Source organism: Paramisgurnus dabryanus, chromosome 21 (genome assembly GCF_030506205.2).
Source record: "Paramisgurnus dabryanus chromosome 21, PD_genome_1.1, whole genome shotgun sequence".
NCBI lineage: Eukaryota > Metazoa > Chordata > Actinopteri > Cypriniformes > Cobitidae > Paramisgurnus > Paramisgurnus dabryanus.
Genome location: NC_133357.1, coordinates 9,284,004 through 9,296,039, shown reverse-complemented (window position 1 = coordinate 9,296,039; position 12,036 = coordinate 9,284,004). Strand labels below are relative to the sequence as shown.

At 41.6% G+C, this 12,036-nt stretch overlaps 2 protein-coding genes across 2 annotated transcripts in view; both read left to right on the top strand.

The window, feature by feature from the left end:
- Nucleotides 1–1,807: 1,807 nt before the first annotated feature.
- mepceb (methylphosphate capping enzyme b) lies at nucleotides 1,808–8,007 on the top strand. Its single transcript, XM_065275654.1, has 5 exons — nucleotides 1,808–2,272; nucleotides 2,555–4,211; nucleotides 4,856–5,074; nucleotides 7,071–7,194; nucleotides 7,395–8,007. The coding sequence occupies exons 2-5, from the start codon at nucleotides 2,595–2,597 to the stop codon at nucleotides 7,448–7,450; spliced, it is 2,016 nt and encodes a 671-aa protein (XP_065131726.1). The 5' UTR covers nucleotides 1,808–2,272; nucleotides 2,555–2,594; the 3' UTR covers nucleotides 7,451–8,007.
- A 1,417-nt stretch (nucleotides 8,008–9,424) lies between these two features.
- dlg4b (discs, large homolog 4b (Drosophila)) overlaps nucleotides 9,425–12,036 on the top strand; it is a 34,630-nt gene continuing 32,018 nt past the window's right edge. Inside the window, exon 1 of the mRNA XM_065275652.1 lies at nucleotides 9,425–9,458. The gene's annotated coding sequence lies outside the window, so the exon portion shown is untranslated. The remainder of the gene's footprint in view (nucleotides 9,459–12,036) is intronic.

The following is a 12,036-nucleotide window of genomic DNA, read 5'->3' as shown; positions in this document are numbered from 1 at the left end:
GTATAAATGCTTGTGTGTACATTAATGATGTTCTCCTCTGACAGATCTGTGTGTAAACCCTCAAACTGATGAATGGCAACCAGGCACGAGACACTCCAGCCCCATGTACAGTGCTTGATCAAAAGTTTAAATTACATACACCTTGCAGAATCTGGAAACAAAGAAGAGCAATATAGAAAACTAAGGTTTGTTTTTAATTTAGTGCGAACAAGTTATTAATAAGTTAAAAAGCTCGTCACACAGAATAATAACAGAATTTGAAAAAATAACTACAAATATATTTTTTCAAAGTTTACATCCACCTGATTCTTAATAATGCATGATGTTACCTGGACAATCCATGAGAGTTTGTATGAGTTGTTTAAAGGTTTCTTGTTTGTCCTGAGCCATTAAACTGTTCACTGATAAGCAGTGTTGGGTGTAACTAGTTACAAAGTAACTAGTTACTGTAATAATATTACTTTTTTCAGTAACTAGTAGTGTAAGGCATTACCCGTCTGAAAATGGTAATATTATTACAGTTTTCCTGAGCTAGTTACTTAAGTTACATTTGCCAGTAGCACCTTCATCACACAAGGCACAAAACACAGAGAACAAAAGGGAAGGGGAGGAGGGCGTGAATGGAACAGTGATTGGTCTAAGTTTATCACGAGGTATCATTTACCATCACCGATTGGTCGACACCCGGCAGCCAGCAGCACAGAGCGGCAGCGGCACACTCAAAGACAGATCGGGTAAATGGAAGCGTCAACAACGGCAAGCTCTTTTTCAGAGGAAGGTTCCCAGCAACAGAAAGCTACTTTCGACGGGTGGAGATTCAGTCATATTTTATTATGTTCAACGGAAGGAAAATAACTTGATGGTGAAGTGCACACTCTTTAATGTTTCTCCAAACGCTGTGCCCCACGTCCAGTAGCGGCTAAGGAATCCAGCATTTTCTTGGCCCTGGCTTGCCCAAATAAACATTCTTGTCCAGAAAAAAAATGTAACTAGTAATATAACTAGTAATATAACTAGTTACTTTCTCCAGGGAGTAATAAAGTAAAGTAAGGCATTACTATTTTTGAGAGTAATATGTAATACGTAATATATTACTTTTTTGAGTAACTAGCCCCAACACTGCTGATAAGTAAAACCCTAAGATTTAACTTTTATTTTCAGCATCTTTGGCTTATTTTGGGCCCTGTTCATCACTGATATATAATGATATTGAGAACAATCAATACACAATTATCACAATAGCTTGAAACGCGCACACAAATATTTCTTGGATTGTTTCCGTTTAGTTTGGTATATACTACATTTCCCAAAAATCTGTTCTGCTTGCAGAGGGGGGGGGGGGGGGTCTTTAAAACTCACTGTTGCCATTAAAGTATAAAACTCGAGTAATGACAATTTAACGTGGGGTTCGTTTCCATCTTTATCATTTGTTGTGATTACAAACGTTATAGCATTGATAAAGTGTTGAGTAACTCAGTCGTCATGGGTTGTTTACACAGGCGATTGGTGCCCAGTTTCCAACTGTTCACTGAACAGCACGGTAACAAATATAAACAAACATTTTCATTTTTTAAAGAGTATTATTATTCTGTATTAATCAAGGCGGTTTTGTATCTGTTGGTGAAATCGATCAGTTTGTTTCAGTCGGGTCGGCGCAGGCAGTCCGCTGGATACCTATTCAGCTAGGGGCGGTGACGATGAGCACATGCCTTCGTTTAGAGCTTCGCTACTGGTTGCTCGGAGGGCCTCACGAAATATCCCGCTTTCTCATTGGCTCGAGCGGCTGTCAGTCAGGTTCGCTCTGTGGTGGAGTATTTAAGTGCGTGGGTCTGCTGTGCCACAGCGCGAGATTACAGGCTCGTGCGTGAGCTTTCGACACATTAAACAGTTTTTAATCATTAGTTTGCATGCAGACTGAATTTCAACTGTGCTGCGTTTCTGGTGCAGCTGCGTTTCTGTCGTTTTAAAGTGTACTGCGCGCGTTATTTAAATGTTTAACAGCGCGAGAAGGGAGAAGACCCGAACACGCAGTGTGCTTGTGTGTGCGCAAGCGCGTTAGAAAAGAAGAAGAGGCTTCAACCAATCGCGTTCTGTTGCAAATATTCATGAGCTGTGATTAGACCCTCCTGGAGGCGTCGTTATTTACAGTATATGGGCGGGTCAGTTGCGTCGGGGGGCGTGGTTATGATTGGTTAATGTCAGATTAGATTTAAAACAACACCTTGGTCACAAGCACCATTTACTGTATTTACAGGATCATTTCTTCAAGCAAGTAAGTGACGCGCACTCTTACCCTGCATGTGTTTTGCCTTTACATAGTGTGCAGTTTTGTAGCATTCGTGTAGTGTGCTCTACAGAGTGATGTCCAGAGATCAGGGTGGCAGATATCAATGTGATGTATTTCTGAAAGCAGAACGTTTCTAAAATGGTGTGTGAAAGGCTTGCCTAAAGCTAAACTGTGTACGTTGTGTAACTTTGGCCAATCAATGTGTATTTTAAATATAAAGCTGACACAGTCGGACTACGCTGCTAATATTTTTTGTTCTTTCCACAGGACCTGTGCAGGCAAACTTCCTTCCTGTAGAGGTTAATGGATGCTGACTGTGATGTCCATGCAAAGTGAGCTTCCTAACAGTGGCGAGGCACTGCAGACCGCCTGCCCTGCCGCCGGAGGACCCGTCATCTTCCGGGATGCAGAGACCACCAACGTGATGCTAACAGATCGTCCTCCCAATCCCGTGGCCTCAGGAGACAGAGTCGACAATGCTGCTGCTCCTCCACAGGCAGGTCAGCAGATTCAAAACGGTCTTCAGCAGAAGCTGAATAAGCGGCGCCATAGCATGAACGTGGGATTCAAACATCCGGGTATCGGCAAACGCAGGCGGCGCGCCAACTCGGAGTCTGACCCTGTGCTGCCCAGCAACTTCCTGCTGGGTGGAAATATCTTCGATCCGTTAAATCTCAACAGCCTTTTGGACGAGGAGGTCAACAAGGTGCTAAATGCCCAAACGCCCAAATCGTCACCTCTTCCTGCCAAAAACAGAGACCCTGTTGAGATTCTGATCCCGAAAGACATCACAGACCCTCTAAATTTAAGTGGTAGGGGCGGAGACGCGGCTGCCGGCGTGTTGGTGTCTCCCATGAAGAGCAGACGCAGACATCGCAATAGACACCACGGAGCGGTGCCGGCGGGCGTTGCCGAGCAGTCGGACCATTCAGATAGCGAGAAACCAAAGGTCACTGAGGGGATCGCTTCAGTTCCGTCTGTTTGCACGTTGGGGAAGACAGCCGACGTATCTGGCGAGGGAAAGGGGCTGAAGGTGGTAGAGGAGTCACCGCGTCCCTACGAGCTCAACACGTCGATCAACTGCAGAGATGAAGTGGTGGCACCCATACTGCCACGAAGACGGTCCCACCCCTCCTCGTCCAGCTCTGCCCCCGAGACCCAGTCCAGACCTGACGGTGCCGCTCAGCCGTCCAAACACAGGAAGCGCAGGCGGACCACTAGCCGGTCCGAACGCCTATCGGTCACGCCGACTCCACCCGTCAAGCGGACGAACGCAGAGAAAGTGCACAGTCAAGCGTTTCATACACCTCTCGTAGGCGGAGCCACTGGTGCTTTTACCTCAGGGACCGTTCCGGGAAAAATCCGACAGAACCGGCGCAGGCCGCAGCACAAGTTCCAGTACGGTAACTACAGCCATTATTACGGTTACCGTACGCCAACATTGAACGTTGACCCAAGATTGGGCGTCTTTAGACCGGAGTGGTTTCACGGGAAAAAAGTTCTCGACGTCGGCTGCAACACCGGTCACATCACGCTCGCGATCGCCCGACACTGGAAACCCAGCCACATCCTGGGTCTGGATATTGATGGTACATTAGTGCACACCGCCAGACAGAACCTTCGCCATTTCATCTCAGAGCTGTGGGGTCAGGAAGGAGGCTGGAGCCCAAATCAAAGACAGGAAAAGATCGACCAGACCCGGCCCACAGAGATGAGCGGTGAGACGGGTAAAAGCGAAGGGTCCGGGAATCGGAGGGCCGGAGGAGACCTGGAGGTTACGCCACTTATGAAGCTGCAACTGGACCGAGTTCGAGCGTTACCCAGGTTCCCCCTGTCTTTCACACGCTGCAGGGGACCCATCGCCACTCCTCCCATAATGCCTTGTGTCCCTGGCGTTTTCCCTTTAAATGTGTCCTTTCTGAAGGTAACATCTGTGTTTGTGTGTTGGGATGCCATCATGTTAGATTAAAACAATATTTCTGATGATATGGGATGAAGCTGCTGTAGTTTGCACACATGTGTATGTGACATTGAAGTCAGTCAAACAGTTTCAACTGAATGATGTGTATTTGGTTGCCAGATTTTTTACGTTTTACTGAAAACATGCAAGCTTAAAATAAGATATTAGTGATGTGATCTTAGCCCAATAAATAATTTAGAAAATGTTTATTTTATCAACTCTGATTATATAGCAGACCTTTTTATGTGAAAGCTGAAAAAATCATTAAATATATTGCACATTTATTTTATTGTCCTCATACATAGATTTTAATCTAATAGAATCTGTATAGGCCGAAATAATGAACATTTCATGAATTATTATGATAAATGAGAGCAAGAGAGAGAGAGATGTGGAAGTGAGATTATCTGTCTGTCTGTTTGTCTGTCTTTATTTTAAGTTACACCCTTCTGAGTGTCAGGTTTTGACATGCTTATGTGTGTCATGGAGCACCTCACACAAACGTTATTGAGTTTTGTGTCTGTGTATTAGAGTTGTCTAGCGATATCTTTTGCTGTGTGTGTTACAGATTGTGTCTGATGTTCATTGTGTGTCTTGTATTTGTACAGGGGAACTATGTGCCAGACAGTGACACAGATGTGATGTCACAGTGTGCAGAGTATGATGTCATTCTCTGTCTAAGTTTGACAAAGTGGGTTCATCTGAACTTTGGTGATGCTGGAATCCAGCGATTATTTCATCGTATCTACAGGCATCTGTTACCTGGAGGAGTTTTGATTCTAGAGCCTCAGCCCTGGAGCTCATACGCTCGAAGAAAGACTCTTACGGTAACACACACACACACACACACACACACACACACACACACTGTATTTTCCTGTATTTTATTCCTCATACTCTGACTGTATGTTTAAATCCCCCCCGAAAAGCATCATTAAACACTTTGGCTGCCCTGCCAACGGCGCTATAGAAATACAGTAGTGGATGCTCTGACGCTCAATTGCATTCTGTGAAATCTTTTTCTGCCTTCCGATTGGTTGCTGCCGAACAGCGTCATCGCTCATTACTGTAAAGTTGAGTTGACTTCAACTCTCCATAATGCTTTCCCCGTCTTAGATGTGCTTCGCCGTTCTTTTCTTATTCAGTTTATGTTTGTGAAGATGTAAATGCATTATAGAAATTTTACATGAAAATCTATGAATATGCAAATGAGCCCCTGCCTCCAATCGTTCACACCACCTCAGAAAGTAGATGTGGCAGTTTTAGACACATAACTGCTAAGTTCGGTTTCACTCAATACATAAGTGATCTGTCTTTAATCTTTAACAGATTACAACTCTCTACACTGCATGTGTGAGCAGCACAGAAGCAACGCTGAAGCAGCCAACAGTGCTGCTGTCATCATATCAGTGCTGGGTCTATAATACATAATATATCTATAACTTAAACCACACGTTCACCTGTGTTGATATGATTGGAAAGACCCTAACTGTCTCATCACGATGATATTAGATCACTGCAATGATTGCACATCTCTGTAAAAAACACAAGGGGGAGCTGCAGCGCCTGTATAAATGAGACCGTATCAGATGGCGCTCCTTAACTGATAGTGTAACGCGATACATTGCAAAGCCATTCAGTGGAAAAACAGCATTCAAAGAAATGCTGCAAAACTTTGATAACAGTATGAACTGACAGGTAAAACATACATTTCCAAAACAGCAATTTCAAATTTAAGGAAGTGAAGGATGCTATTCTTAAGGATCTGTAAGGAAGTGATTTTTTGCAGCCAGACATGACAGACAGACATGTTCGGCTACTATTTAAGGCCTGTTCTGGTATAGTCAATGTATTTTGATTGCATTTTTTTATTTTGATATTTTCATTAAATAATTACTTTTAAATATGTGTTATGTGTATTAATATTTAGTTTTTAGTTTAGTTTTATTTAAAATTTGACAAGACAGGACATTGCAGAGCAAAACCCTGAAATGTGTCAAACATACACATACTCCAAGAAAAATATCTAAAATTATATATATATATAAATACTAGAGATACACAGATAAGTCATCTATTCAGCAATCTAAGAGCACGAGGAATAAAGGAAAGTTCATGGCGTTTAGTTTTACTTCTGGGTACATCAAATGTTCTGCGCCGCCGGAGAGAATAAGCAGGAGTAGAATCCGTAGGTATGAAGCAGTGCAGCGGTGACAAACTATCCTTAAGTGTCGTAGTAAGAGTACATATTGTGGCATCCTCACGCCTCTCATTTAGTGTTGGGAGAGTTGAAGACGGAATACCTATTATCCGACAACACCGCTTTTGAATCCTCTCCAACTCCTCAGAGAGACTTTTAGGAAGTCCACCCCATACTGGACTAGCATACTCGAGAACTGGCAGAATAAATGTCAAATATACTTGCACTAAAGCATCGAAAGGAAGTGCAGCTTTTTTTGCAGCACAAAGATAGTGTATTCTGGGGCGTGCCTTCGAAATCATGTACTTAATGTACATGATCATGTACAGCTTTTAATCTGCGTTTACTGCCAGGTAAACCTCACAAAATATTTAATTTAAATAATCACAACAATGTGTAAAATTTATTTCATGAACAAACAAAAAATGTATGAGAATTAAATGTCAAAGCAATAAAATCGACAATTAACCGTCAGAATAATCACAATTTATTAGACAATTAACCGTCAGCCAAATGTCATAATTGTGACAGCCCTAATGTCATTTCAGTGCATCACTAATATGAATCATTTGTGTCAGTCGATCAGACAGAATCATGTACAACTGTGTGTGTTGTGTTTCCAGGAGGTCACACACAAGAACTACAGCAGTATCAGACTGAAGCCCGATCAGTTCAGCTCCTACTTGACCTCAGATGTGGGATTTAACAGCTATGAGCTTTTGGAAACACCTCACAGCTGCCCTAAAGGTATCACACGTCTGTCTGTCATGCTTCAGTTCAGATGACATCTGTTTCTGTGTTAGTCTTACAGTTGGTTAATGAAATTACATTTAGCCGACACTTTTATCCACAGTGACGAGTCGAGGAATACATCAAGTGATTCATCTTAGGAAGGCCATAAACACAAGACTTAAACATTCAAACATCTTTCTTTTAATCATTTTTAGGATTTCGGAGGTGGATTTATGTCTTCCATAAAGGCTCGGTCTCTGACAGAAAATGAGTTTAAGTGTTGCTGGATGAAGAAGAGTATGGCGACCTCTTGTGGACATATCCATATCCTTTTAATCTGCGTTCAATTTGAGTGATATTCCAACAGAAATGGAGAAACGTTGCTTGTATTTTGTAGCCGTTTCTTCCTGGACTGCTTACAGTTACTCATGGGAGTCCATGTGTGAACTCCACCTGATTTTTAAAGGATTGACCCTGACTGGCTGTACCTGAGAGCACTCAACACTTCTGTATGACACATGAATCTTCACTTTCCTGAGGCTCCTCCCACTTCTCCTCCCTCAGGCCCCTCCCTCTTTCCTCAGCATCAGTTCAGGGTTGTCAGTGTGTAACGTCACAGGTGGTGCATCAGCAACACGCTTGGACTTTGGTTCAGCTCGATGCTGTGGAAGTGGCTGCAGGTGCATCTGGATTGTGACATCATGATGACATCATGATTGTTTGTGTTCATTCATTTACTCTGATGACAGGAAAACTACACAAACTGTTTTTGAGTAACATATTTTCCTGTAACACTGATGCTTCAAAATAAACACAAGCCTGATTTGAACAAAACTTTTGTGTCTTTGTCTGGTTGTGTGTGTGTGTGTGTGTGTGTGTGTGTGTGTGTGTGTGTGTGTGTCTCTCTCTCTTTCTGTGTCTATCTTTCTCTGGTTGTGTGTCTATCTCTGTGTGTGTGTGTGTGTGTGTGTGTGTGTGTGTGTGTGTGTGTGTGTAAATTTGTGTCTGGTTGTGTGTGTGTCTCTCTCTCTCTCTCTCTCTCTCTCTCTCTCTGTGTGTGTATATCTGTGTCTGGTTGTGTGTGCATCTGTTTGTGTGAGTGTGGGTGTGTATTTGAGAGATTTGACAGCTAGTAATATCTTCTAGATCTGATCCTCTGAACTGAAGTGACTAGTAAAGTGGTCTAGTAAAGATGTAGTTGATTAAACTCAGTTTCCCATGAGCACCACAGTGCTAAAGCTTTAAAGAGCTTTAAACTCTGAGGATCAAACAGCAGCTGTGTCAGACAGACAGCTCAGAGGAGACGACGACAGGTTGACATGCCTCTTAAGAGAGAAGGTAAGACAGATGATGTCATTTCATGTCTATGTTTGTGATGTCACATGTATGTGTGTTGTGTTGTGTTGTGTTTGGGGTCTGTGTGCTGTTGTGGTGATGCTCTTCTTGTCTTACGGTTAAACGTGTTGTTGGTGTATTCCTTTAACCACAGTCAACCAGGCTAACATTTATAAGGTCATAGGTCACAGTAACACACCTGACCATATAACAGTTTTCTGTCTGTGTGTTGTGTATATATCTGTTAACACAGTGTGTTGTGTATCTCTGATCATACTCGTGTGTGTGTGTGTGTGTGTGTGTGTTAGATACAGATCGGGCTCTGCAGGCGATGGAGGCGTGTCAGTCAGCGTCTGATGAAGGGTTCAGGTGTCGTGCTGAGAGACTTTTAAACATCTTTCAGAGCGACCTCTTTCAGGCTTTACTGGGTAAACACAGCTAATGTGTGTCTGTGTCAATTCGCTCTATATTTAGTTTGTAATCTGACATTGAGAGATTTACATTTGTGACTTCACATCAGATTAGCCAGCTCTCCAGCAGGAAATACATCACTGGAGGCGGGCCTTGACACTTTTCCTGAGTGTGATTGGTTAATGAGTGTTAATGAAGCTGTCAGGATTGTCTGCAGGTTTAATTCGTGCTTACATTAGTCAAGGCATCTCTGAGACGCAGTAGAGGTTTAATAAAGATAATATTCATCCTTCACCTGTCACTAAATTACATTTAATTAATCACAATAAATATTGACAATCACTTTTTAAACAAGTGTTATTGTTTTACCGCAGAGCTGTGCACAAACTCTTATATGACAAAATTAACAAAACTAATCCTAACCTGAAACTTTGACATACAATTGTGTGCGTGTGTGTTTCTTCACAGATATTCAGGAGTTTTATGAGCTGACTGTGTTTGAAAATCAATCATTAGGCAAAATACATGGACTGGTAAGTGCGTGTTTGTGTACTGTGTGTGTGATTTATGTTTGTGTACTGTGTGTGTGTTTTATGTGTATCAGATGGGCAGTAAATATTTTAAATAGATTATAATCTAACTCCCTTTATCCATACGATGTAAAATAGCCTTCATGCTTTGCGTGTGCATGTAATGATGATGTTGAAGACTTCTGGTTCTCAGTTTAATGTCTTGAGTAAGATCTTATTGAGTTACTTTGACAGCTCTGAAACAGAGATTGTTTTATTATTTTATTTTAAAGTCCAGAACAAGAAATGGCAACATCAGTTTAGAGAGTATGAAAATGAGAGTATTTAATAAAGACCCTCATCAATAGAAGTCTGTTTGTTTGTTTGTCACCTCCTGTATCAATGATATGAAAATCTCGACAGCGTTCAATCACTTATGTTGAAATATTTCATGATTTTATTATGTATTAGGATGCAGACGGCAAGGATCTTATAAAAAGAAACACAGCAGCATACAATGAACTAACTTATGATTGTGACATGATTCGTTTGTTTTATTACTTATAAATTCTGCTGCTAAACACAAATAATACATTTGAATAATCCTATGAATATACTGTGTGTATGTGCTTGCATGATTCAATTTAAAGACGTCATTTGTTTACAGTACAATTGCAATATTTAACCAAAAATAAATTTTTCTTTCAATTATAATAAAATAGTTTGCCATCGAAAAAATATTTTGTGGGTTAACTCTTTCCCTTCCAGCGTTTTAAAAAAAAAGTTGCCAGTCAGCATTATTTATGATTTTCATAAAAAGTTTAATGCCTTCCAGAAAGTTTTCTTTAAATATATAAACAAATGAAAGATCAAATCCTCTGCTTTCAAACAAAAACATGTTTCATCGTATCTTCATTTGTTCTCTTTTATTCACCTTTCAAATATAAAATTTTCAGAAAAAAGTTGAGATGATTTCGTTTTTTTCTGTAAATGGACTTTTTTAGAGGTCAGATTCAGAGCGATGAGTTTTTACTGTTTTTGGATCAGTTGTGTAAGAGCGACACCTTGTGGATAATAGCGCCAATATCGATTGGTGTAAAAACTCTTGATTGACAGGGAAGCATTTTCTCTTAATTGATGAAAGTGAATGGTGATGTAGTGATGCTATATTCTCCGTTCTTGTTGTTGTTTTGTGGTCATGTTGATGAAGACTAAAAGAGCCTCCACTATTTACTCTTATCACTAATGGTGCATTCACACCAACTGCGGTAGAGGCGGCAAAAACGTGCTATGCGCCCGTAGTTGGACGCTTGAACATTTGAGTTTACTCGCGTGTGAAATTCTAGTCATTCACGTGGAAATTAGCGTCATGGGAGGGGCTTCTGCGACTCCGCTGAGACTCCGCTGGCTTCCTGTAATCACGTCACTACTACAGCAAGGTCCTGATTGGTTAATGCGGTGCAGAAATCCGCTGAAGTTCAGATTTTTCAACTCCCGCGTTTCCCACGGCAATGCTCAATTCGTGCTGAATGCAAAAAATTTATGTCTGAAATCTGAAAATGTACTTCCGCCCTCTTGTGGCGATCATACTCTGATAGTTACCCGTTAACTCCACCCCCTCCGACCGTCAGTCTGCTGCCAGTTCCATTTCTGAATGAACACTTTTCTATATCCAATCAAAACACAAGCCACGCCCACTGTCGGAAATACGTCACAACACATCACGTATTTAAAGTCGATCGCGACTTCCGGTTGATTGGGAGTTTAAAGGGCACTTCAGGAAGGGAACGCAAACATAAACAGTCGCTCCAGGTAAAGAGAAAATGACCTTGTGCTCTATTTACTGAGTGTATATTTTTAACAGCCACACTATGAGACACAATTGTCTCCCTCTAAACACATCAAGAGCTTTGAAATAAGAAAACAGGGTATAGGGATGATCACTTCCCATTAGAATTTGGCCGTATGAGTTAACAAACACTAACTTCAAATGAAAAGCATCCTCACTCACCGTAATATTGCCTATCATGGAGAAGATGAAGACAAATCTTTTCTCTTTATATTAACACAGTTGTAGCCTAGTGGTCTTGTAACTCTTTAACAAGGGTTTTGACTGTGGTGCTCTTGATCATGGCACCTTAGCCCTAAAGGCCCGGGTATACTTTTTTTCCGCATCCGGCTCGCGCGCGCACGCGTCCGCGCAGCTTTCCGGGTATAGTCCTCGCGGCTACACGCGGATGGCCGCGTTCGACACTATACGCAATACAAATGATTTCTTATTCAAATTATTAGTCTAACAGGCTGTCAGGGCAGCACTGATTTGGAGACATTTACAGTACATTATAACATTAGGATAGGTGAAGAAAAGTAACTGATCCACCATTGCAAACACAGATTAGAACAAACAACAAGACAACAAAGAACAGGAATCAAACAAACATGCTCCAGAGCTTTCTGTTCTTGGAAGAAGTAAAAGTTAAAGAAGAAAAACGATAGTGTGTGTGCAAATGCGTTCTATTTCCTTTGTATAATTGTTTATAGTGGAGTGTCCTGTCTAAATATTTTCATGCGCATGCGCTGTCGTACGCGGACTGTACGCGCA

Coding starts and splice junctions, on each gene's coding strand:
- mepceb (XM_065275654.1), top strand. CDS start 2,595: ATGCTGACTGTGATGTCCATGCAAAGTGAGCTTCCTAACAGTGGCGAG. Junction 4,212..4,855: donor TAAATGTGTCCTTTCTGAAG/GTAACATCTGTG, acceptor GTATTTGTACAG/GGGAACTATGTGCCAGACAG. Junction 5,075..7,070: donor CTCGAAGAAAGACTCTTACG/GTAACACACACA, acceptor TTGTGTTTCCAG/GAGGTCACACACAAGAACTA.